Source organism: Dendrobates tinctorius, unplaced genomic scaffold (genome assembly GCF_039654945.1).
Source record: "Dendrobates tinctorius isolate UK_male_01 unplaced genomic scaffold, ASM3965494v1 ptg000060l, whole genome shotgun sequence".
Taxonomy (NCBI): domain Eukaryota; kingdom Metazoa; phylum Chordata; class Amphibia; order Anura; family Dendrobatidae; genus Dendrobates; species Dendrobates tinctorius.
In genome coordinates this window covers 11,170,893-11,197,328 of record NW_027361728.1, presented here as the reverse complement: position 1 = coordinate 11,197,328, position 26,436 = coordinate 11,170,893, and the positions used below count along the sequence as shown (strand labels likewise).

General features: G+C 42.3%; 1 protein-coding gene across 2 annotated transcripts in view; it reads left to right on the top strand.

Annotated features, from left to right (window-relative positions):
- Positions 1–26,436, top strand: part of ATP13A3 (ATPase 13A3) — a 192,748-nt gene that overhangs the window by 72,134 nt on the left and 94,178 nt on the right. For both annotated transcript variants that reach the window (XM_073578686.1, XM_073578684.1), the window contains exons 6-13: positions 4,434–4,514; positions 12,651–12,720; positions 15,332–15,466; positions 18,102–18,174; positions 18,765–18,896; positions 18,969–19,148; positions 19,651–19,808; positions 19,900–20,088. In XM_073578686.1, coding sequence (XP_073434787.1) covers positions 4,434–4,514; positions 12,651–12,720; positions 15,332–15,466; positions 18,102–18,174; positions 18,765–18,896; positions 18,969–19,148; positions 19,651–19,808; positions 19,900–20,088 — 1,018 coding nt within the window. The remainder of the gene's footprint in view (positions 1–4,433; positions 4,515–12,650; positions 12,721–15,331; positions 15,467–18,101; positions 18,175–18,764; positions 18,897–18,968; positions 19,149–19,650; positions 19,809–19,899; positions 20,089–26,436) is intronic.

Here is a 26,436-nt window from a genome sequence, read left to right as displayed (position 1 = left end):
AGCGGCAGCGTTCTTTATGCCACAAAACTTGCTACAGTACCAGACTGGAGTAGACTTTGTGCCATTACACACATGGAGGTACACGCCACTTGTCTGACGGTCCTAAATCCTTAAAGGGAATCTGTCACCCCTTTTTTGGGATATCATATAATGATATCATTCAATTGTGTGTCACATAAGGATTCTCGTAGTACTCTTGCTTCCCCCGCACCTTTCATGCATAAATACCTTTTTTATATCGGTTCAGATGTATGTAAACTGCCGCTGTCTGGTCCGCTGGGCGGGGCTTATTCAACTGCTCCCCCCCCCTCCCCCCGTCTTGCTCTACACAAGAAGAAATGCTTAGAGCAAGACAGGGAGGGGGGAGCAGGTGAATAAGCCCCGGCCAGCGGACCAGACAGCGGCAGTTTACATACATCTGAACCAATATAAATTCTTATGTGACACACATGAATGATATCATTATATGATATCTCAAAGAAGGGGTGACAGATTCCCTTTAAGAAGCATGCACCTCTAAGTGAGTTTGAATCGTCTGACTCCAGCATGGCTCTCAAAAAACACTGGTCTTGTTGATTCGGAGCCAAATTCTATACAATATGATACATATACTTGAGCGGTTTTGTTTCCAAGTGACTATTATTTGAAGTGGGCATATTAGGGCTGGATTACTGCACATACGTACTCGGTGTATTGTGTAGGGAGGTTCTTGCCCATACACTCTTTTTTTCAGGATGCATATAATTTGACTAATCTCTGGATTCCTGTAAAATTTTTTTTTTTTTTGTCGTCTTGGTCTGTGTCTTGGTCCACCCCCTGTTGATGCTTATTTTGAGTATCCCAGCATGCATCGGGATTCTCAAAGCGTCATCAAAAAGGAAGTGGGGAAAAAACAGCATAAGATAGTGTAGCTAGGGAATTTGTAATTCGGGTATATTAGTAAATGGTTTTAAATTATGGAATTAAATAGATGGGTAGCATTAATTAATTTTCATTCTAGTTTCCTAAGTGTTCGCTCATCCAGCTAGATCATCGTCTAAAGGATGAACAATGCAATCCGAGCTCGCAACAAGCAAACTGTCAGATAAGTGTTTATACAGGACAAGAATTGAGAATGAAATGGTTGAATAGCGATTGTTCCATCATAACCTCCCACATCGTGCACTGTGATCACACAGATGATAATATGAAGAATATTTGTGTTCAACATTCAAATCCTATAAATGATGCTATTTATTTCCAATACAAGACTTTATATAGTACAAACATTTCCGCTTATGCCGTACAAAATATATTCGAATTATCAATAAAATGTTCGCTAATGAATTACCCAGGGTTATAAGAAAAATTGGACACGAATATATACCCACTCCAATGCTCCAACTACTACTGAACTGAAACATGATCAACCAATCACTGAAAGGCCATGTTCACACTTTCAGTATTTGGTTTAGTTTTTTACATCCGTATTTGTAAGTGAAAACCAGGAGAGGAACAATCAGAGGAAAAGTATAATAGAAACCCGTCACCACTTCTGTATTTATCACCCACTCCTGGTTTTGGCTTACAAATACAGAGGTAAAATACTGACCAAATACTGAACGTGTGAAAGTGGCCTAAGCCAGAACTGTTTAATTCCCACTCCTCCTTTTTGGTTTAATTGTTGGAATGAGCAAACCATCTTCACTTGCATTACACAATTTTCGAAAGATGCGCGAGAATTTTGTTGCTCCCCCCTTCACCATGAACAAGCATTTTTGGACACATTGTTCAGTCAATAGGTCGTTAACGTTAGAATCTGAAAGCTATATGCACTCCTACAAGTATTTGCAGCAGACGTTTCTGCACGTGCGTTTTGGCAGGAAAGATTGTTTAAAATACTTGAGTTTTTGCATGGATTTTTTCCCCTTATCATTTGAGTGGGTAAAAAACACTGAAAATATGGCTGAGAGAATTGACATGAGACGTTTCACTTTGCTGGTGCAGTAAAAATGCTGTTTTTATTTGCAGCAAAAGTGCAATGTATGAACAAGTGCTAACCCTTCAATGCTTTTGCATTGTTGTTGGTGCACACTGTCATTTATTGCACCTCGGTGCATCAGCTTATCTTATGGGGAAAGGGTCTTGCATTGCAATTGAACATGCCTGATGCTTTCGCTTGCTGGCACAGAAGTAAGGGTCCTGTCTCACTTAGGCTACTTTCACATTAGTGTTTTTAGCGCTGCGCTTTGTGCGCAATAGAAATGCATGCAAAAAACGCATCATGCGTTTTGCATGCGTTTGCGTTTTTTAGGCACATGCGTTTTAGCCATGTTAACTCTTAAAACGCATGCGATTTCAAACGCAGGCGTGCGCTCCCCTGCGTTCCCATAGACTGTAATGTGTTATTTTGGCGCATTCCGTGCGCAAGCGTTTTTTTACGCCGTTGGACGGACCCAAAAATGCAACAGGTTGCGTCTGGCGCGCCTAGGCGCACACTACAAAAAACTGCATGCGCACGAAAACTCGTACGAACGCGTGCATACGCTAGACCATGCGCACGCCATGTTAAACATAGGGGCACATGGACGCGCGCGATGCGCTGCGCTAAACGCTAATGTGAAACCAACCATAGCGACACACCAGCGATCCCGACAACGATGCAACGTGGTCAGGATCGCTGGTGCATCGCTACATGATCGCTGGTGAGCTGTCAAACAGGCAGATCTCACCAGCGATCAGGACCAGCGAGCACGCTGGTATCCAGGGTAAACAGCGGGTAACTAAGCGCGCGCGGCGCTTAGTTACCCGCTCTTTACCTAGGATACCAGCTCCCAGCGCGAGCACGCTGGTATCCAGGGTACACAGCGGGTAACTAAGCACCGCACACGCTTAGTTACCCGCTGTTTACCCTGGATACCAGCTCCCAGCGTCTGCTTACAGCTCTGGGAGCTCGCTGATTGTTGGTCTCCCGCTGCCACACGCAACGACGCGTGCTGGCCAGCGGGAGACCAACGATCAAAAAATGGCTCAGGACATTCCTGCACGATCAGCGATACCCGGCGGGGGGGGTGGTCGCTGATGCGTGCCACACACAGTGAGATCTTTGGCAAGATCGCTGTTGCGTCACAAAATCGGTGATTCATCAGCTATTTTGCTTAGTGTGAAGTACCCCTAAGTGGGAAGCCCCCTTACACAGTGGGCATAATTCACATTTATCCTGGGCTCTACACTGAGCACTTTCATTGTAGTTTGTCTAAATCCCTGAAGAAGGGGATTCTGATAAAGCCATAATGTATAATGGGACAGACGGAGCCTTTGGCGTCCACGTGGCATCTATTTCTTTCGGTGGTGTGACACAGGAGCGTGGTGGTTCTGCCGTCTTTGTAAGAATTTAGCTTATTTTAATTTGATAAGTGTGTTGGTTACTGCTGTGACCGCAGATTGTGTCTACTGGTCGCACACCTACAACATCGGAAGAGTAGGAGAAAGGATAAAGATTGATGGGTGAGTTTGTACTATTTTTTTTTTTTTTTCTTTTTAGCAAACACTTGTAAAATACAGGTATGCCCTGGACACCTCTTTAAAAACCATTTAAAAGCTTTGGTAAAGTTTTTAATGTTGTAAACCTGGACTCTGCATGACTTTCCATACATTGGGCTGTCACCATGCAGCAATCAGGGCTGTGGAGTCGGTAAGCCAAACCTGCGACTCCGACTCCGACTCCTCAATTTCCCTTACACCGACTCCGACTCCACGACTCCGACTCCGACTCCCACACATATTGCTTATATTTAAGTGAAAAATTTATTGTAGTACAATGTGAACCTCAGACATTTAATCATTTTTATGATCCAATAATCAAGATATTTAGATAGAACAGAATATATATTGGTGTACTACCTGGTTTTCATTCTTTTTGGTACAGATACGATATGGATAGACAGATATGGATAAATGGATGGATAGAGCAGATTTCTAATCTGCTTTTGCTATTGAAAACATTATCTATGAGCTCAAAAACCTTTCAGGTGATGCGGTTTTTTAAAAAGATGATCAGCTTTTGCAGCGGAAAAAGTATCCTCAAAAAACACAGGAAAAACGCTGTGTGTGAATGTAGCCTTAGATCAGGAATAGAACAGCCATTTATAGGATATTTCATAACTTTCCCAAACTCCTATTAAAAAATATTCAGCACATCCTGCATTGAATTACTGTACCCAATTTATTATATATTTTAGGAGTCGGTCCATTTTATACCGACTCCAACTCCGACTCCGACTCCACGAAAATGAGCACCGACTCCGACTCCACGACTCCGACTCCGACTCCACAGCCCTGGCAGCAATTGTAGTAATTTCTCTTGTATTAGTGTATATTTAGGTCTTGTGCTTAGAAATCCATGTTCTGTTATCTAACATTAGTCTTGACATTGCTTTACTCTTTCTCTATAGGGGTCTAGATGATAGAGTTTCATGTGCTGCCATACACACCGAGCACAGCAAAGGATTAAGCAAAGAACTCCACGATTATAGGTATGTTCTCCTCTTTGTTTGTGATAAGGTAGCATTTTGTGCTGTGTAAATGAATCATTCTGTATGTAGTCACTACTGGCTCAGCTTTCGAGGGCATTCTGTGTGATATTTCATGTCCTGACTTTTCACATGTTTTGTGCATCGCATTTGTTTTTACATTTTTTCAACAAAAGGTAATGTGTAGAACAAATTTTAAGATGCTTTTTCATTATCAGTTCAGATTGTTGTCTGCTGATACCTAGTGTTCTGCAGTGTTTCATAGGTAGTCAAGCTAAGATTAAAGGGTTTTTCCAGGATCAAAATACTGAAGATGTCCGAGTCTTCTCTCACCCATCAGCTGATGACAAAGTCTCGTGAGAACTGCAACCTCTAATTTGTTTACAGTGCAGGATATTGAAATAGGAAAGACTTGAAAGATTTCTAAAAAATATCCGAAAGCAAATTGTATGTGTGTATACGATTATACTGTCAAATTCTTCCTTTATCACAGATAACTGCTTTGACTACAAGGTTGTTACTTTCTCGTCCACTTGATAACTCTTTGAGATATGTGAAGTTTTTTTCTGTATGCATGCATACCTACATACATACCTCCATACCTGCATGACATACATGCATACAGTGGGGGGAAATAAGTATTTGATCCCTTGCTGATTTTGTAAGTTTGCCCACTGACAGACATGAACAGTCTATAATTTTAAGGGTAGGTTAATTTTAACATTGAGAGATAGAAAAAAATAAAATCCAGAGAATCACATTGTATAAATTTATTTGCATTTTGCAGTGAGAAATAAGTATTTGTTCCCCTACCAACCATTAAGAGTTCTGGCTCCTACAGACCAGATAGACACTCCTAATCAACTCATTACCTGCACTAAAGACAGCTGTCTAAAGGGGGTTTTACACTAAGCGATATCGCTAGCAATATCGCTAAAACGTCACTGGTTTTGTGACGTTATAGCGATATTGCTAGCGATATCGCTATGTGTGATACTTACCAGCGATTGGCTCCCCCGCTGCTCATCGCTGATCGCGCGAGAATGTCCGGCTCCATTTCTCGTCGTCTGCTTCCTGCTGGGCTTCCTGCTGTGACGTCCAGCGACGCGTGGAGGCGGGCGGGAGGACGCAGGATCGCTGTGTGTGAATGGTAAGTATCGTGCGCTGCGTCGCTGCTGCATCGCTGTGAGATCTTTCTGTATGAAAGCTCACTAGCGATCATTTAGCGATGCACCAGCGATCCTGACCGGGTCGGATCGCTGGTTGGATCGCTGGTGCATCGCTAAATGTAAAAGGGCCTTTACATGGTCCACAGATTCAATTACTAAGTCAGACTCTAACCTCTACAACATGGGCAAGACCAAAGTGCTTTATTAGGATGTCAGGGACAAGATCATACACCTGCACAAAGCTGGAATAGACTACAAAACCGTATGTAAGACACTGAGTGAGAAGGAGACAGCTGTTTATACAATAATAAGAAAATGGAAGAAATACAAAATGACTGTCAATTGACATCGATCTGGGGCACCATGCAAAATCTCACCTCGTGGGGTATCCTTGATCATGAGGAAAGTGAGATCAGCCTAAAACTACACGGGGGAACTTGTTAATGATCTCAAGGCAGCTGGGACCACAGTCATCAAGAAAACCATTGGTAACACATTGCGCCATAAATGCTTAAAATCATGTATTGCGCGCAAGATCCCCCTGCTCAAGAAGGCACATGTGCAGGCCTGTCTGAAGTTTGCCAATAAACATCTAGATGATTCTGTGAGTGATTGGAAGAAGGTGCTGTGGTCAGATGAGACAACATTTGAGCTCTTTCCACTCAACTCGCCATGTTTGGAGGAAGAGAAATGCTGCCTATGACCCAAAGAACACCGTCCCCACTGTCAAGCATGGAGGTGGAATCATTGTTTTGGGGGTGTTTCTCTGCTAAAGACATGTACCATAACATCATGAGTAACAACCTCCTTACTTGCACCAGGACGTTAAACATTTTTTCCTGGCTGGGTTTCCCAGCAAGACAGTGACCCAAAACATACAGCCAAGGCAACAAAGGAGTGGCTCAAAAAGAAGCACATTAAGGTCTTAGTGGCCTAGCCAATCTCCAGACCTTAATACCGTCGAAAACTTATGGAGGGAGTTAAAGCTCTGAATTGCCAAGCAACAACCTCAAAATCTTAATGATTTAGAGATGATCTGCAAAGAGGAGTGGACCAAAATTCCTCCTGACATGTGCGCAAACCTCATCAACTACAAAAAAAAGTCTGATTACTGTGCTTGCCAACAAGGGTTTTGCCACCAAGTATTAATAGTCTTGTTTGCCAGTGGGATCAAATCCTTATTTCTCACTGCAAAATGCAAATAAATTTTATATAATTTATACAATGTGATTTTCTGGATTTTATTTTTGATATTCTGTCTCTCAATGTTAAAATTAACTTACCCTTAAAATTATAGACTGTTCAGGTCTTTGTCAGTGAGCAAGCAAACTTACAAAATCAGCAAGGGATCAAATACTCGTTTCCTTCACCATATGTACCTACCTACCTACATACATACATACTCATTCATACAGTCCTGCTCATCTTTATTGGCACGCATGAAGAAAAACCTAAAGCTTGCTGTGACTCTGATTGATATTGGCACCCTTTTACATTTAATTAGTATGGAAACACATTTTGACTCGCCTGTGGTAAATCCAAAATGAGAATCATCTGTAATTGGCGATGTCCATGTGACATGAATTAGCCAATGAATGATGACTTCAGTGTTTTAAAAAAGCCACATGGTAGTCATTGTTCCTTTGTTACAATGGTGAAGATAAAGGAGCAGTCTGAGAACATCACAACTGCTATTAGCAAACATGACTTTGAAAGGGTATTAGGCCATCTCCAAAGACCTTGGTATCTCCATTTCAACAGTGTGCAATGTTAAGAAGTTTGCCAAGCATGGAAGCATCGAGAACCTCCCTTAGACGTGGGGGAAAGAGGAAAATTCACAAGAGATGTCTTCAAAGGTTTGTGCGAATGGTGGAAAAAACTTCACGTCAAACATCGAAAGACTTGAAGGCCAACCTGGAACAGTCTGGGTTCATGGTTACAACAAGTACCATACGCCGCACACTAAACCAAGCAGAGCTTTATGCTCGAAGGCAAGGAAGAAACTTTTGCTGAAGAAAATACATAAAAAGGAACAACCGATCTTTGCAAAGAGTACCTTGACAAACCATAATCTTTCTGGGAAAATGTTCTGTGGACAGATGAAACAAAAATGGTGCCTTTTGGCAATGCAAAGCAACAGTTTGTTTACAGACGGCACAAGTAAGCTTATTAGGAAAAGAACACCCTATCTACAGTTAAGCATGATGGAGGATCGATAATGCTGTGGGGTTGCTTTACCGTATCTGGTACTGGAGGCCTTGACCATATCACAGGAATCAAGAAATCAGAATTATCAAGAGATTTTAGCGCTAAATGGTCCTACCCAATGTAAGAAAACATGGGTCCTCCAGCAAGACAGTGGCCCAAAGCACACATTCAAAAGTGCACAGGATTGGTTGAAAGAGAAAAAATGGACTGTTTTAAAATGACCAGCAATGAGTCCTGATCTCAATCCCATTGAAAATCTTTGAAGTGAGCTGAAATCTGCCATTGGGAAAAAGAGCCCTGCAAGCATTCAAGAGCTTGAACAAACTGCAATGGAAGAGTGGGAGAAATTGCCAGCTGAGAAGTGCAATAAGCTGTTGGCTACACACAACTTTTGGAGACTGTCATCAGTGCCAAAGGATGTGCAACCAAGTATTAGGGGAGCCTTTATTGCTGCACATGCTGTTTTATTCTGTTTCTTCTTTGAAATTGCAGCATGTAAGTTGAAAAACAAGGTTTTATTGTTGTATTACTTTGGACCACTAATTAAAAGAAATCCTGAGGATATAACTATGGAACATTTCCATTTATTTCTGGAGATCTTGTACAGGCTATGAAATAAATGAAGGGATACCAATAATGGTGAGCAGATATATACACATGCATAATTACTTGCATAAACCCATTCAATTATTTGTCCAGTACACATAACTTAAAGATAGTCTGTCACCTGCAAAATGGCTTTTAAACTTCCTAAACAAATATAAGGGACCCAGCCACTTTTGAAATCATACTAGACAAGTATAGCTTAACTTTACACTTAAAAATCGCCTTTTGTTTGATGTGCAAATGAGGGCCTGGTCTAATCCGTAGTGTATTGTCACGGCCTCCTCTTTGTGTAATAATTGACTTGACTTGTCTCTAAGGTCGAGGGTGAATGCTGCAGTTCCTGTCCTGCACACTGACCCTGGCTGAACACAACTGCTGCGGGTGTCCAGACGTCTCCTGCTCGCTACGCCTGGAAGTGTAGCGACTGAGCAGCTTCAGTGAGAAGTGAGGCTATGTGCCCACGTTGCGATTTTCAAGCAAATTTTTTTTTTTTCTTTTTTTCCCTGCGCAGAAACACATGCCCTTGCCAGGGAAATCGCATGCGCTTTTTGACATGCGTTTTCCCATGCGTTTTTGCTCATATAATTAATGCAAAATTAATGAACATGCTGCGTTTTTTTTACCGCTAAGCGATTCCGCAGCGGTAAAAAAACGCACCATTGGCACAACATGTGCGTTTTCTATTACAAATGCATGGAACGCTTATTTTAAGCATTTCCGCGGCAGAATCGCGCGTTAAACTCTGCGGAAATGCTTAAAAATCGCTATGTGGGCACACAGCCTCAGGCTGTGTGCACACGATGCAGATTTGTAGTGGATCCGCAGCGGATTTTACCGCGCAGAAACGTTGCATTTCTGCATTGTGATGTACAGTAGCCTTAAAATCAATCTAAAAAAAAAAACGCTGTGCAGACGCTGCGGATTTTTCCGCGGTACAAAATCCGCAGCATGTTACTTCTTTCGTGCGGTTTTCCATCTCCCCTGTCACCAAATCCGCAGGGGGAAAACCGCGATGGAAAACCGCATGAAAACCGGAAGAAATCCGCAGGAAAAATGCAGGTCATTTGACCTGCGGATTTCTTCCATTCTGCGTGGAAAAATCTGCAGGACAAAAAGTACGTCTGCACTTAGCCTAAGAGTTCTGATGTTGGCAGCAGTCTTCTCACATCCACCAATCTGTTACTAGCAATGCTGAAACCAGTGATTGTTCTGAATAATCCAGCACAATGCTATCTGTCACATTTAGTACATCCATCTACACATGTATGTATGTATATGCAGGTACATGTACAAGTCTGCAGTCACTCTGGTGCTGAGAACGGGTGGTCATGTGACAACTAGCATGTGATTTGCATATTTACAGCCATATTCCAACTAGACTGTGTCCAGCCTCATTAAATAGACTTGTATTGAGCGATGTTGCGTCCATCTAGTTGACACGTGACTGCAAACAAATCACATGCTTGCAGTCATGCCCTGCCACTCCCTTCACCATAGAATACTCCGTGCGCAGTGCTGGCAGTGTCCTCACATTAACAAGTCTACAGTCATGGTGACTGCAGGCTTGTAGCCTAACAGACATTCCCTGTTTGTGTTGCGGCTGTCAAACAGCTTTGGGGACTGGAACATACTTTTGAGCACACCATAGACACTTGGTTAGCACCCGATCATGTCTGGATTACACCTTTTCCAAGCAAGTTTGCTCATCACTAATTTCTAACCTAAAGGGCCCATTACACACAGCAATCTCACTGGCAAGATCGCTGATTTTGTGACACATCAGCGATCTCTCCAGCGAGATCGCTGTGTGTGGCATCCAGCAGCGATCGTCCCCCTCGCGGAGTATCGCTGATCGTGCTGGATCGTCCTGGCCCGTTTTTTCATCGCTGGTCTCCCGCTGGCCAGCGCGCATCATTGTGTGTGGCAGCAGGAGCCAGTGATGAGCGAAGCTGCACGCTGGTCACCAATGTAAACATGGTAACATAGTAACATAGTTATTAAGGTTGAAGGGAGACTTTAAGTCCATCTAGTTCAACCCATATCCTATCCTAACTTGCCCTAACATGTTGATCCAGAGGAAGGCAAAAAAACCCCATGTGGCAACAGTAAGCTTCACATTGGGGAAAAAAATTCCTTCCCGACTCCACATACGGCAATCAGACTAGCTCCCTGGATCAACGCAATATTAAGGAGACTAGTGTATATACCCTGTAATATTATACTTTTCAAGAAAGGCATCCAGTCCCTTCTTAAATTTTAGTAGTGAATCACTCATTACAACATCAAATGGCAGAGAGTTCCATAGTCTCACTGCTCTTACAGTAAAGAATCCGCGTCTGTGAGTATGCTTAAACCTTCTTTCCTCCAGACGTAGAGGATGCCCCCTTGTCCCCGTCACAGGTCTAAGAGTAAAAAGATCATTAGAAAGGTCTTTGTATTGTCCCCACATATATTTATACATTGTAATAAGATCACCCCTAAGCCTTCGATTCTCCAAACTAAATAACCCCAAGTGTAATAACCTGTCTTGGTATTGCAGACCCCCTAGTTCCCTAATAACCTTGGTCGCTCTTCTCTGCACCTGCTCCAGTTCAGCTATGTCTTTCTTATACACCGGAGACCAGAACTGTACACAGTATTCTAAGTGTGGTCGCACTAGTGACTTATATAGAGGTAAAATTATGTTCTCCTCATGAGCATCTATGCCTCTTTTAATGCATCCCATTATTTTATTTGCCTTTGCAGCAGCTGCTTGACTCTGGCCACTAAATGTGAGTTTGTCGTCCACCCATACACCCAGGTCTTTTTCAGTGACTGTTTTGCCCAGTGTTTTACAATTAAGCACATAATTATACAACTTGTTCGTTCTACCCAAGTGCACGACCTTACATTTATCCCCATTAAAGCTCATTTGCCATTTATCAGCCCAAGCTTCTAGTTTACATAAATCCTCCTGTAATATAAAATTGTCCTCCTCTGTATTAATTACCCTGCAGAGTTTAGTGTCATCTGGAAATATTGAAATTCTACTCTCTATGCCCCCTACAAGGTCATTAATAAATATGCCCTTAGAAACCCGATGTTTACCCTAGATACCAGCGTGCACTGCGGGCAGGGCGGGAGGTGGAGGCAGAGCGGCGCAGACAGACCGGCGTAGCTCTGCTGTCTGCACCGCTCTGCCTCCACCTCCCGCCCTGCCTGCAGTGCACGCTGGTATCTAGGGTAAACATCGGGTTTCTAAGGGCTGCGGCCCTTAGAAACCCGATGTTTACGTTGGTAACCAGCATGCTCGCTGGTCCTGATCGCTGGTGAATGTCTGTGACAGCTAACCAGCGATCAGCTAACAATGTCCCAGCGATCCCATCCACGTCGGATCGTTGGTGGGATTGCTGTGACATCGTTATGTGTAACGATACCCTTACTCTCATCGTCTGCTGGCGATTGCTTGCAGGTGTCCTCTCCTACCTTAGAAACATACGCGCTTCTTTCTTTAGTTTAAATCTTCATTTACAATTTATCTGATGCGTGTTTTCCATTTTTAAGTGCAAACAAGGCGTGGAAAAAGAAATCAAAGTTTAATTACTGCTTAATTGCATCAAGTTTACTGTAATGGTCAAATGACTTATGTAATATTGGAAAATGACTCCTAGTTGACACTGACTGTATCTTGTGCGCTAAGGTCAAAGTAACAGTACAAACGTTACATTGATAACCAAATCTGATTTGCTTCCATTCTGTAACCTGTCTGTCACCGGCAGCCTCTATATTCTCCTGTGATATACACAAGCATTTATGGTATTTGCCTTTCTCCAGGTTTGGACCTAAATACCCAATTTTCTATGAATTTATCAGTGCCATATGTATTGATAACTGTTTGGGCCACATGGGAAGTAGATGAAATAAAAACGAGACACGGGAAGCAAAAACTGATTACCAGACACGTACAGGAGCCGGTACACAATAGTGGGGTGGGAAGTGGAGCTGAAATGTGCCCTATTCTTATCTCATGGGCCCTCACTTATAATGGCTTAACCCATGCAGGACTGCTATTATATGTTAATGTTTTGGGGGTTTTTCATGCGCCTTTCATGTCATCATTTACCAGCTTGCTTGATATTCATTAAGGTAGCATTTAATTTATTCTGTTCTCTTTCAGAAAGTTGTTTTATGGAATTAATGAAATTACTGTTAAAGTGCCTTCTCTTTTTAAGCTTCTAATAAAGGAGGTGAGTGGTGTCTTTGGTCAGTTGGAGACTCTCGATATTCTTTTCAGCTTGCGAATGCTTCCATTATGTGAGTATGTGTGCTGGTTATGTGTAGCAGCTTGCCACCAGGGGGCAGTCTATTGGCGTTAGTTCGGTCTTCTATATCTTCAGTTTCTACAAGGATGTGCTTGTCTACAGAATGTACGGCACAAGAGCAAAAGAAACGTTAAGGAAAGCAAACTACAGTTTTTCTAGTATGTAAATCACAAGTGTATGGGGACTTAAATGGGTTTCCCACCATTCCCTGCTATCCCCTAGTTGTTTAGGGCTATAAATATTTGCTATTTGGTTTCATTAAAAAATTGCACCATTTGGCTTTTACAGGCTTTTTTTTCCACTTATTTTGCACTTTCAACTTTGATATGGTTTATGGTCCTAAATCAGCTGAGAGGAGCTCTGAGAAGGAAAATAAGAGCTCCATCTCCCCTTCAGACAGTACAAGCTCAATGATGGATTCTCAGTTAACTCAGTCTGTAGCCAGCAATAGACAGTGCAACACTGAGGTGGCAGAAATCAAATGGCAAACCCAAGTTTCTATTGGAACGAAATCACCAAAATGATTTTTAGCCAAAAACATTTGCTTTATGGTAAGGGAAAAAAGAATGTCCCCAAAAAATGGACATTCCTTGTTATAAGCATCAATCACATGCTCAAAAGAGGCCAGTTGGCCATTTCTTTTCCTTATTCCCACCACTCCACTGAGTGCCACATTTTTTTTTTTTCCCTTTTAAATTCGCCATATGGTTTCAAAGTTTTGGACCTTATAATTTATTGCTAAATTTATACCTGTGTCCATGTAGCTTACAGGACCCTCTGGGGCAGGGGGTCTTTACATTGCAATGCATTGTTACCATGGGAGATGTCATATTAGCTGCTGCTTGACATTAAAGTAAATTGAAGGCTGTTCTGGAATATTACAATAGCTTGTTTAGTAAAAAAAAAAAAAAGGTTTTATTGAGTACAAGGGTACACTATATTCTATCAGGGATTGCCTTTTAATCCTCCAAATATGGGATTGAAACCGGACCCCTGACGGATGATTGCGCACTGAGGCACCATACTCTAATACTAGTCATGATTGGAGCGCTGGGGCACAGCGTGAACTTCCCCCAAATGCGATGTCTGCTGTCTGTAGTGGTGCATGCATAGCCCCCCTATGGAGAACAGATAGCAGTATTGAGAGTTGCCATCTTGCCTTTGGGCTAGGCTGATGGCGCAGGCACCTGAATTATACATATGGCCTCTGACGATTGCACACTACTTATCACAGCTGCTTAGTCCTGAGTGAGATTACATTAGACCGATCACATTTTCCTTTTAGTAATATTTATAATTCTATTACCAAACTTTGTGTACTATACTTCACAGGGAATTAATCCACTAAATGTCCATAATATTGAAAAAATGGCACTTCCATACATTTACACAAAAAACAGTGGAGGCAGCTATTCAAACTGACACCCAAAAAAAGAAGAGAACCATAAATGACAATTTTGTTTATTAAACAGTAAAAATATTTAAAATAGCTACCAATTATTTTCAAACAAACATATACCCCTAGGGGGCAGCATCAACTATAGCCTATATAGATTTGCAATATCTTTGTATTATAATAATATCGCTCATTGAACATCAAAAATGTATGAGCACAATATTATAAGCACACCAAATATAGCAATAATAAGTGCATAATGAGAGGATGGCATAAAGGAATCCAATTAAACCGAGCCACAAACTTGCATACTCACTATGTGCCCCAATGTCATATGCCTCCAATTATCCTAATCCATGCCCAATAGATAAATGCTATACGCATAAATATACCCTATTATAATGGTGCACTTACTTAAAATATAAGCAAGGATAAGGGGCGTCCCCGGAAGAAGCAAGCGGGCGAAACGCGCGTCGGGGCGCTGGGACAGCATCACAAACGGCACTTATCCTTGCTTATATTTTAAGTAAGTACACCATTATAATAGGGTATATTTATGCATATAGCATTTATCTATTGGGCATGGATTAGGATAATTGGAGGTATATGACATTGGGACACATAGTGAGTATGCAAGTTTGTGGCTCGGTTTAATTGGATTCCTTTATGCCATCCTCTCATTATGCACTTATTGCTATATTTGGTGTGCTTATAATATTGTGCTCATACATTTTTGATGTTCAGTGAGCGATATTATTATAATAAGATTATATTGCAAATCTATATAGGCTATAGTTGATGCTGCCCCCTAGGGGTATATGTTTGTTTGAAAATAATTGGTAGCTATTTGAAATATTTTTACTGTTTATTAAACAAAATTGTTTGTCATATTTATGGTTCTCTTCTATTTTTGGGTGTCAGTTTGAATAGCTGCCTCCACTGTTTTTTGTATACTTCACAGGGACTAACCCATTAAAATGCAGTGACACCGTATTTAGGATGTATGTGCTAGAAATCCCATACATGATCACCCTTTGCACCTTCGGCTGTGGCCAGTTGTCATGGGCCTGCTGTCTTCTTGCGTACAGTAATATGCTGTTTGCATTAATTTGATATTTCAATATTTGTATTTTTTTCCAGGTTCTCAATCCTTTTTACATTTTTCAACTATTCAGTGTTATTTTGTGGAGCACAGATGAATATTACTACTATGCATCTGCCATTGTTATAATGTCTGTAATATCCATTATCAGTTCTCTGTATACTATTAAAAAGGTGAGTGACTTCTTTACTAATTTGGACTGCCATTAGAAAACACTTACAGGTTACGTTCCTTGTTGGTTTTCAGCTTCATATTAATTGTACAACTACTTTTATCCCATTGAATTGAGATTATGGCCATGTTTAAGGAAGCATGTGATGACTGATCCCTGTACAGCATGTGTAGGATCCTTGCGATAGAGGTTCTGGGTATAGGATCACTTGGCGTATGTGAACCGATCAGGCTGGGAGCCCCACATCATCTACAAAGTGGTCCTATGTCAAATCATCTATTTGTTAGCCTCCATGGTTCCAACCCTGTGTCTCTGCTGCTGCTCTGGTGATTACGTACCGGCCTGAGCAGTCCCTGGCTACATCCCTACAGCTAATAACTGGCTGATCCCAGTGATTGGCTGCTGTCAATTAATATGGGGTAAATCATAAGACCGCTTTTTGGCTCAATTTATGCCAGAATTTTGTCTCATTTAGCTTGATAAATGTTCCCCACTGTGGATATTTTCCACAAGTAAATTGATACATGATGCAGTTTTTCAAATCTAAATCATGTAAATTTTTTAGTTGATTTCACCCTTGGAGGGAATATAGTGAAGGTCGGCAATAATGCAGTGATTTAGAAAAGCAATTTATAGTGTGGTCACCTGTAATAGTATAACCATTTGTCTTTTGTAACTAGTGGAGCAGTTTATCCCCTTTCTGACTGTGGACGCCGTAGTACGTCCAAGGTCAGTTCCCCGCTTTGATGAGGGCTCTGGTGGTGAGCCCGCATCAAAGCCGGGACATGTCAGCTGTTTTGAACAGCTGACATGTGCCCGCAATAGGCGCAGGTGGAATAGCGATCCACCTGCGCCTATTAACTAGTTAAATGCCGCTGACAGCAGCATTTAACAAGCGCCGCTGGGCTGGAAATACGCGCATCGCTGACCCCCGTCACGTGATAGGAGGTCAGCGATGTGTTGGCATTTCAGTCAGAGGTCTCCTGGAGACCTCTATGGTTGTTGATGACGGCTTGCTCTGAGCTCCGACCACCGGGTGCAGTAATTCAGCTACATATGGGTGATCTGCTCATCACCTATATGTAGCAGAGCCAATCAGGCTATGGCAGCTTCTAGCCTCCCATGGAGGCTATTGAAGCATGCCAAAATTTAAAAAAAAAAGTTTTAAATATGGAAAAAAAAAAAATATATACGTTTATTACCCCCCCCTTTCGCCCCATACAAAATAAAACAAAAAAAAATCACGCCTACACATTTTAGGTATCGCGGCGTTCAGAATTGCCTGATCTAACAAAAATAAGGATTAATCCGATCGCTAAACGGAGTAGCGGGATAAAAATCAAAACGCCAGAATTACTTTTTTTAGGTCACCGCGACATTGCATTAAAATGCAATAACGGGCAAGCAAAAGATCGTATCTGCACCTAAATGGTATCCTTAAAAACGTCAGCTCGGTGCGCAAAAAATAAGCCCTCACCCAACCCCGGATCACAAAAATGGAGACGCTATAGGTATCTGAAATTTTTTTTTTTTTTTAGCAAAGTTTGGAATTTTTTTTCACCACTTAGATAAAAAAAATAACCTTGAAATGTTTGGTGTCTATGAACTCGTACTGACCAGGAGAATCCTAATGGCAGGTTAGTTTTAACAGAGAACCTACCAAAAAAGCCAAACCAAAAACGTGAGAGATTGCACTTTTTTGCAGTTTCACTGCATTTGGAATTTTTTTTCCCTTTTTCTAGTACACAACATGCTAAAACCAATGATGAATTTCAAAAGTACAACTCATCCCACAAAAAATAAGCCCTCACATGGCCATATTGATGGAAAAATAAAAAAGTTATGGCTCTGGGAAGAAGGAGCGAAAAACAAAAATGCAAAACCGAAAAAGCTCCGGTCATTAAGGGGTTAATTCTGAGTAAGGCTGGTTTCACATTAGCGCTTTTTAAGCGCACGCACGGCCGGGGGTAGCTCCGCCCCCGAGCCGGCTCTCTGCCCGGCGTGCCCGCCCCTTGCTTGTAGCGCCGCCTCCTAGCGCACAGCGGCGCCTGCGATCGGCGCACCCTATCTTTAGCATAGGGTGCGCAGATCGTGCGCAGGCCTTGCGCTAGTTGCGCTTTGACCTGCGCTGCGCACTTTTGACGGTGCGCCGTGCGCGCCAAAATCGAACTTTTCGGATTTTGGCGCGCACGGCGCACCGTCAAAAGTGCGCAGCGCAGGTCAAAGCGCAACTAGAGCACGGCCTGCGCACGATCTGCGCACCCTATGCTAAAGATAGGGTGCGCCGATCGCAGGCGCCGCTGTCCGCTAGGAGGCGGCGCTACAAGCAAGGGGCAGGCACGCCGGGCAGAGAGCCGGCTCGGGGGCGGAGCTACCCCCGGCCGTGCGTGCGCTTAAAAAGCGCTAATGTGAAACCAGCCTAACACTGCTTTATTATGTAAATTTTTTTTTTTTTTTTTTTTGAGCCAAAACACAGAATTCCAACAGCAGACACTCAAAGTTTTTGGTTATAAAAGCACAGAAAAAAATGCACTAAAACGGCAAAGTGTGAACTGGTCCTTGTATATTGCAGTTATGAAGAAACTGCTTAGTATCTGCTAATGCCAATTTATAACTTTTTTTTTTTCCTTTTGTAGCAATATATAATGTTACATGACATGGTTGCAGCTCACAGTATTGTCAGAGTGACCGTGTGTCATGAAAACAAAGGTACGTCATTTACCAGGATGTCTTCCAATTGCATAATGCTGGACTGCTTGTGATGGCAATATTGACTTTTCAGTGCCTGGTGTCCTTAACTGCTTTTTGCATTGGAAAACTTTTGCGCCTGAAATTTGTTATCTTTTCTTAGAATTCTCTGTTGTGCCTTTCCTGGAAATGTGTGAATAAATTCACAGCTGATTATATAGCTTGTAAAGCTTGTCCTGACAGTCTTTCTTTGTCAGCACTTATTGGGCAGCGTGGGAGTGTTTCTGAACATACCATATGGAACAGAGAAATGGGACAATCCTGTCCTCAATTTGTCTAAAGTTTTTCCGGAAGAATAACTGAGGCACTGCATTACACAGAACTGTAATTGGTGATGCCGGAGTCATTTCATATGGAACAAAGTATTCATTAAAACAGTATTAGAGGAGCTGATGAGGTTTATTTATTTTTTTGCAAAACTGGTATACATGCCCAAATGTAAAGGTAGCCTTTTTGCCCTCCTTTAGGGTTCACGTTCATTTATTGCTTAGAAAGTTGTCATTATGTGGCTTTTGTGGATGCATCACTAATATAGTATCTCTCTAATTCAGAAGTTGAAGAAATCATGTCTACTGATCTCGTACCTGGGGACATTATGTTAATCCCACCTAACGGGACCATTATGCCTTGTGATGCCGTCCTGATCAGTGGAACCTGCATCGTGAATGAAAGCATGTTAACAGGTAATGTTGTGGACATGAAGGCATCTTAATGGCGTTTGTGTGACAATGCCTAATTTGTATGGTTACTTTTAGGTGAAAGTGTACCGGTGACAAAGACGAACTTGCCAGACCCATATTCAGATTCCAGAGGAGTGGAGGATGAGAACTATAATACAGAAGTTCACAAACGTCACACTTTATTTTGTGGGACCAATGTCATCCAGACCAGATTTTACGCTGGAGAGCCTGTCAAAGCCATAATTGTCCGGACAGGTATAGTGCCCTAAAGCCTTATAGAGGTTGTACCTTTTCAGTTAATCTTTGTCCATGAGCGCAGTTTGGTTTATAAACACAAACCGCACTATATTCACCACCTGGGTCCTCCAGCAAGTCTCCACTACTGCTCTCTGTCTGGTTGGCGTCTCGTTGCAGACAATCAGTAGGGCTTTCCGTCTGCACTGACAAAGCTCTGAGCTTGGTGATTGGCTGCTGCACTGCTGATGTGATGTCAGTGCGGCAGCCGGACACTGAGAGAAGCAGTGCAGACTCACCGGTGGACCTTGGAACTGTGAGTACAGTGCGGTTACTTTTTCTTGTACCGAACTGCACCTGGGGACGAAACGTAACTGAAATGGAGGCAATCCCTTCACTAAACAAGGATCATGCATTAATAGCCTTCTGTTCTACAGGGAATTCTTTAATTCTGTATTTCTCCCTTCCTTGTTCCCATCTGTTATTGGAATGAAATGTTGATGCTGCATCTTTTGTCTTCCAGGATTCAGCACATCTAAAGGACAGCTTATACGTTCCATCCTCTATCCAAAGCCAACAGACTTCAAGCTTTACAGAGATGCCTACCTGTTCCTGCTGTGTCTCGTGGGGGTGGCTGGGATAGGGTTTCTGTACACTGTTGTAAATAGTATTTCAAATCAGGTGGGGGCACCTTTTGTCTCATTAACCCCCTTTTAACATGTTGCTGATTTACAGTAACTTAATTTATTATGTTTTGTCCTCTTTGTTCTAGGTCCCAGCCAGCACTATTGTAATCGAGTCACTTGACATTATAACCATCACAGTACCTCCCGCTCTTCCTGCTGCCATGACTGCTGGGATTGTGTATGCACAAAGGCGTCTTAAAAAACTTGGCATCTTCTGTATCAGTCCTCAGCGGATAAACATTTGTGGACAGCTAAACCTCGTATGCTTTGATAAGGTAATATCCTTCATAGATTTATTTTCCTTTGCATAGAACAGCAGTGCTTTGGCTTAAAAAAGGCTTTAGGGTTATCATGCAAGTATGATTTATTTTTCTTTGCTAGCAGTAGACTAGCTTCTAAAAACCCTTGAACCCAGCAGCCACATAAACCCATCTCCTCAGATTTTCTATGTGTAAAAGGCCCTGTACTATCAAATTATAACTTGCTCACAAGCAGGACCTGCTTTTCTTTGAATAATTAGTTGGAGCCCCGGCTACTTATTACACAGTCGCCTCTCTGTCTCTACAAGTAGCTTTCTAGGTCCTTTTAATCATGCAGGATACTGGAAAATAAATTATTACTGTGTATGGAGGTGTTAAGGGCATTTACAAGCTGGTCTGCCAGCACTGTGAAGGATTTTTAACCCAACCCCCTAACAACTTTTGTTTTACCGTTCTGTCGACATAGCCTATAATGGCTTGTTTTTGCACCTGAAAGGTATTTGGCAACACCAAATAGATCACCCCATACAATTCCTTCACTGCTGTACGATGCAAGATGGAAAAGGGTTACATTTCTGAAAGTAGATCATGGGTTCAAGGCTTTAATACTAATCTACTTTTAAATAAATATTGGACAGAAATGCCTATCACTTACTGATGATGATTGCACAGCTCTCACACAGTTTGTAATGAACTAGATCATAGTTCAGTCTGTGATTTTTTTTTTTTTTTTTTTTAGATTAGTTAGGAGAATATAAAAGGGAGGATAATCAGATTGAACAGCTGACAGATGGTAGTGACGCTAGCTGATAATGGGGTGCTTTAATGATGCATTGTAGGATTAGCATTAAAAACAGGAATAAAGTGCATGGTCAAGTCTGGGAATCAAGTTGGAGTCTAAAGTGAAGAAAACAGTTCTGAACTGTAAAAATGAAAGTACATCATATACATAGATGCTTCTCACAAAATTAGAATATCATCCAAAAGTTAATTTCAGTTCTTCAATACAAAAAGTGAAACTTGTATATTATATGGAGTTGTTACAAACAGAGTGATCTATTTCAAGTGTTTATTTCTGTTAACCAGTTCCCGACCTGTGACACAGCGTATGCGTCATGAAGGTCGGATTGGCACCGACTTATGACGCATTCCCTGTGTCATGAATTCAAAGCCCCCCTGCGGGTCGGGTGACTGGGGTCAATGAAAGGTCACCTGACCCGCAGATACAGGGGGCTTTGTAATTCGCCACAGGGGGCGTGGCTACGATCGCTCTGATTGGCTGTTAAAAGTGAAACAGCCAATCAGAGCGATAGTAGTATTTCATCAATGAAAATTGATGAAATATTACAATCCAGCCATGGCCGATGCTGCAGTAGCATCGGACATGGCTGGAGACACCGATTTGACCCCCCCCACCGGCGATCGCCCCCCCCCCTGCCACTGAATGACAGCGGCGATCTGCCGCCGCTGTCATCATCTGCCCCCCTCCCATTCCCTCCGCTCCCCGCCAGCTTCCGATCCCCCCCTCACCCCCTCTCACCTCCCCCGGCACCTTCCAAGTCCCCCCGTCGCTCCCGGTGTCCGGCGGCTCCGGTTCATGGGCGCCGCCATCTTAGAAAATGCGCCCGCCCGAATCTGCCGGCTGCAGATTCCATTATTTCATTTTGATCACTCTGAGTGATCAGAATGAAATAAAAAGTAAATGAACCCCCCGATTATCACCCCCATAGGTAGGCAGAACTAATAAAATAAAGAAAATATTTTTTTTTTTTTTTTCCATCAGGGTTAGGGTTGGAGAGAGGGTTAGGGTTAGGGTTGGAGAGAGGGTTAGGGTTAGGGTTGGGGAGAGGGTTAGGGTTGGAGAGAGGGTTAGGGTTGGAAAGAGGGTTAGGGTTGGAAAGAGGGTTAGGGTTGGAAAGAGGGTTAGGGTTGGAAAGAGGGTTAGGGTTGGAAAGAGGGTTAGGGTTGGAAAGAGGGTTAGGGTTGGAAAGAGGGTTAGGGTTGGAAAGAGGGTTAGGGTTGGAAAGAGGGTTAGGGTTGGAAAGAGGGTTAGGGTTGGAAAGAGGGTTAGGGTTGGAAAGAGGGTTAGGGTTGGAAAGAGGGTTAGGGTTGGAAAGAGGGTTAGGGTTGGAAAGAGGGTTAGGGTTGGAAAGAGGGATAGGGTTGAAAAGAGGGTTAGGGTTAGAATTAGGGTTAGGCTTGTGGTTAGTGTTATGGTTAGTGTTGGGGTTAGGGATGTGTTGGGGTTAGGGTTGTGGTTAGGGGTGTGTTGGGGTTAGGGTTGGAGTTAGAATTGAGGGGTTTCCACTGTTTAGCCACATCAGGGGGTCTCCAAACGCGACATGGTGCAACCTTTGATTCCAGCCAATTTTGCGTTCAAAAAGTCAAATGGTGCTCACTCCCTTCCAAGCCCCAACGTGTGCCCAAAACAGTGGTTTACCCCCACATATGGGGTATCAGCGTACTCAGGAAAAATTGCACAACAACTTTTGGGGTCTAATTTCTCCTGTTACCCTTGGGAAAATAAAAAATTGGGGGCTAGAAAATTATTTTTGTGGAAAAAAAATGTTTTTTTCATTTTCATGTCTCTGCATTATAAACTTCTGTGAAGCACTTGGGGGTTGAAAGTGCTCACCATACATCTACATAAGTTCCTTGGGGGTCTAGTTTCCAAAATGGGGTCACTTGTGGGAGGTTTCTACTGTTTAGGCACACAGGGGCTCAGCAAATGTAACATGATGCCCCCAGACCATTCCATCAAAGTCAGCATTTCAAAATGTCACTACTTCCCTGCTGAGACCCAACGTGTGCCCAAACAGTGGTTTCCCCCCACATATGGGGTACCAGCATACTCAGGACAAACTGGACAACAACTTTTGGGGTCGAATTTCTCCTGTGACCCTTGTGAAAATAAAAAATTGCGAGCTAAAAAATCATTTTTTGAGGAAAAAAAAAAGATTTTTTATTTTCATGGCTCTGCGTTACAATCTTCTGTGAAGCACTTCGGGGTTCAAGGTGCTCACCACACATCTAGGCAAGTTCCTTATGGGGTCTAGTTTCCAAAATGGGGTCACTTGTGGGGGGTTTCCACAGTTTAGGAACATCAAGGGCTCTGCAAATGTAACATGATGCCCGCAGACCATTCCATCAAAGTCAGCATACCAAAACGTCACTACTTCCCTTCCGAGCCCTGACGTGTGCCCATACAGTGGTCATCCCCCACATATGGGGTATCAGCGTACTCAGGACAAACTGGAAAACAACTTTTGGGGTCCAATTTATCCTGGTACCCTTGTGAAAATAAAAAATTGCAGACTAAAAAATTTTTTTGGGGGAAAAAAAAAAGATTTTTTATTTTCACTGCTCTGCATTATAAACTTCTGTGAATCACCTGGGGGTTCAGAGTGCTCACTATGCATCTAGATAAGTTCCTTAGGGGGTCTAGTTTCCAAAATGGGGTCATTTGTGGGGGAGCTCCAAAGTTTAGGCACGCAGGGGATCTCCAAACACGACATGGTGTCCGCTAACGATTGGAGCCAATTTTCATTTCAAAAAGTCAAATGGCGCTCATTCCCTTCTGCGCCCTGCCGTGCACCCAAACAGTGCCCCCCCCCCCCCCCCCCACATATGGGGTACCAGCGTACTCGGGACAATCTGGACAACAACTTTTGTGGTCCAATTTCTCCTGTTACCCTTGTGAAAATAAAAAATAGCGTGCTAAAAAATCATTTTTGAGGAAAAAAAAATGATTTTTTATTTTCACTGCTCTGTTATAAACTTTTGTGAGGCACTTGGGGGTTCAAAGTGCTCACTACACATCTAGATAAGTTCCTTAAGGGGTCTAGTTACCAAAATGGTGTCACTTGTGGGGGAGCTCCAATGTTTAGGCACACAGGGGCTCTCCAAACGCGACATGGTGTCCGATAACGATTGGAGCTAATTTTCCATTCAAAAAGTCAAATGGCGCTCCTTCCCTTCTGGGCCCTGCCCTGCACCCAAACAGTGGTTTATGACCACATATGAGGTATTGGTGTGCTCAGGAGAAATTGCCCAACAAATTTTAGGATCCATTTTATCCTGTTGCCCATGTGAAAAAGAAAAAACTGAGGCTAAAAGATAATTTTTGTGAAAAAAAAAGTACTTTTTTTTTTACAGATCAATTTGAGAAGCACCTGGGGGTTCAAAGTGATCACTATGCATCTAGATAAGTTCCTTGGGGGGTCTAGTTTCCAAAATGGGGCCACTTATGGGGGAGCTCCAGTGTTTAGGCACACAGCGACTCTCCAAACGCGACATGGCAAGCGCTAAATATTCCAGCATATTTTCCATTCAAAAAGTCAAATGGTGCTCCTTCCCTTCTGAGCCCTGCTGTGCGCCCAAACAGTGGTTTATGACCACATATGAGGTATCAGTGTACTCAGGGGAAATTGCCCCTTTTTTTTATCCTGTTGCCCATGTGAAAATGAAAAAATTGATGCTGAAAGGAAATTTGTGTTGGAAAAATTAAAATGTCCATTTTTTCCTTCCACATTGCCTTAGCTGTTGTGAAACACCTGAAGGGTTAATAATCTTCTTGAATGTGGTTTTGAGTAGCTTGAGGGGTGCAGTTTTTAGAATGGTGTCACTTTTGGGTATTTTCTGCCATATAGACCCCTCAAAGTGACTTCAAAGTGAGGTGGTCCCTAAAAAAAAATGGTTTTGTAAATTTTGTTGTGAAAATGAGAAATCGCTGGTCAACTTTTAACCCTTATAACTTCCTAACAAAAAAATATTTTGCTTCCAAAATTGTGCTGATGTAAAGTAGACATGTGGGAAATGTTATTTAGTAACTATTTTGTGTCACATAACTCTCTAGTTTAACAGAATAAAAATTCAAAATTTGAAAATTGCGAAATTTTCAAAATTTTCGCCAAATTTCTGATTTTTTCACAAATAAACGCAAAAATTATCGACCTAAATTTACCACTAACATGAAGCCCAATATGTCACGAAAAAACAATCTCAGAATCGCTAGGATGCGTTGAAGCGTTCCAGAGTTATTACCTCATAAAGGGACACTGGTCAGAATTGCAAAAAATGGCCAGGTCATTAAGGTCAAAATAGGCTGGGTCATGAAGGAGTTAATGTTGATGATTATGGCTTACCGCCAGTGAAAACCCAAAAGTCATTATCTCAGTAAATTAGAATACTTTATAACATCAGCTTGAAAAAATGATTTTAAAATTTGAAATGTTGGCCTACTAAAATGTATGTTTAATAGATGCACTCAATACTTGGTCGGGGCTCCTTTGCATCAATTACTGCATCAATGTGGCGTGGCATGGAGGTGATCAGCCTGTGGCACTGCTGAGGTGTTATGGAAGCCCAGGCTGCTTTGATGGCAGCCTTCAGCTCGTCTGCATTGTTGGGTCTGGTGTCTCATCTTCCTCTTTACAATGTCCCATAGATTCTCTAGGCAAGTTTGCTGGCCAATCAAGCACAGTGTTACAGCTGTTGTTTAATCAGGTATTGGTACTTTTGGCAGTGTGGACAGGTGCCAAGTCCTGCTGGAGAATGAAATTTCAATCTCCAAAAAGCTTGTTGGCAGAGGGAAGCATGAAATGCTCTAAAATTTCCTGGTAGAGGGCTGAACTGATTTTGGTCTTGATAAAACAGTAACCTACACCAGCAGATGATATGGCTCCCCTAACCATCACTGATTGTGGAAACTTCACACTAGACCTCAAGCAGCTTGGATTGTGTGCCGCTCACTCTTCCTTGATTTCCAAATGAAATTCAAAATTTACTTTAATCCGAAAACAAAACCTTGGACCACTGAGCAACAGTCCACTTTTTTTTTTTTTTTTTCCTCCTTTGCCCAGGTAAGGCTAATTTCACACTTGCTTTTTTTTGCAGCGCGTTTTTCCCGCAAAAAAACGCATTGAAAAAACGCATGCAAATGCTGCGTTTTTTTCAAGCATTTTTATGAGCATGCATGAAAAAAACGCAGCGTTTTTATGCGTTTTTATGCGTTTGTATGCGTTTGTATGCGTTTGTATGCGTTTTTAGTGCGTTTTTACCGCGTTTGCGTTTTTCCCAACATTAGGTGGCCCCTCACACTAACCCAAACCATGACTTTACTAACCCTGACCCTGACCCTAATCCTAACCCTTAACCAAACCATACTAACCCTAACCCTAAACCCTAGTTAACCCTAGCCCTAAACCCCCTTAACTAACCCTAACTCTAACCCAAACCCCTAAATTCCATTGTCCAACTAATGGTAAAAAAAAAACGCATGCACAAAAAAACGCATACATAAGCATGCCAATGCGCACCCATAGACTTATAATGGGTGTCTTGCTGTAAAAAAAACCGCATTGC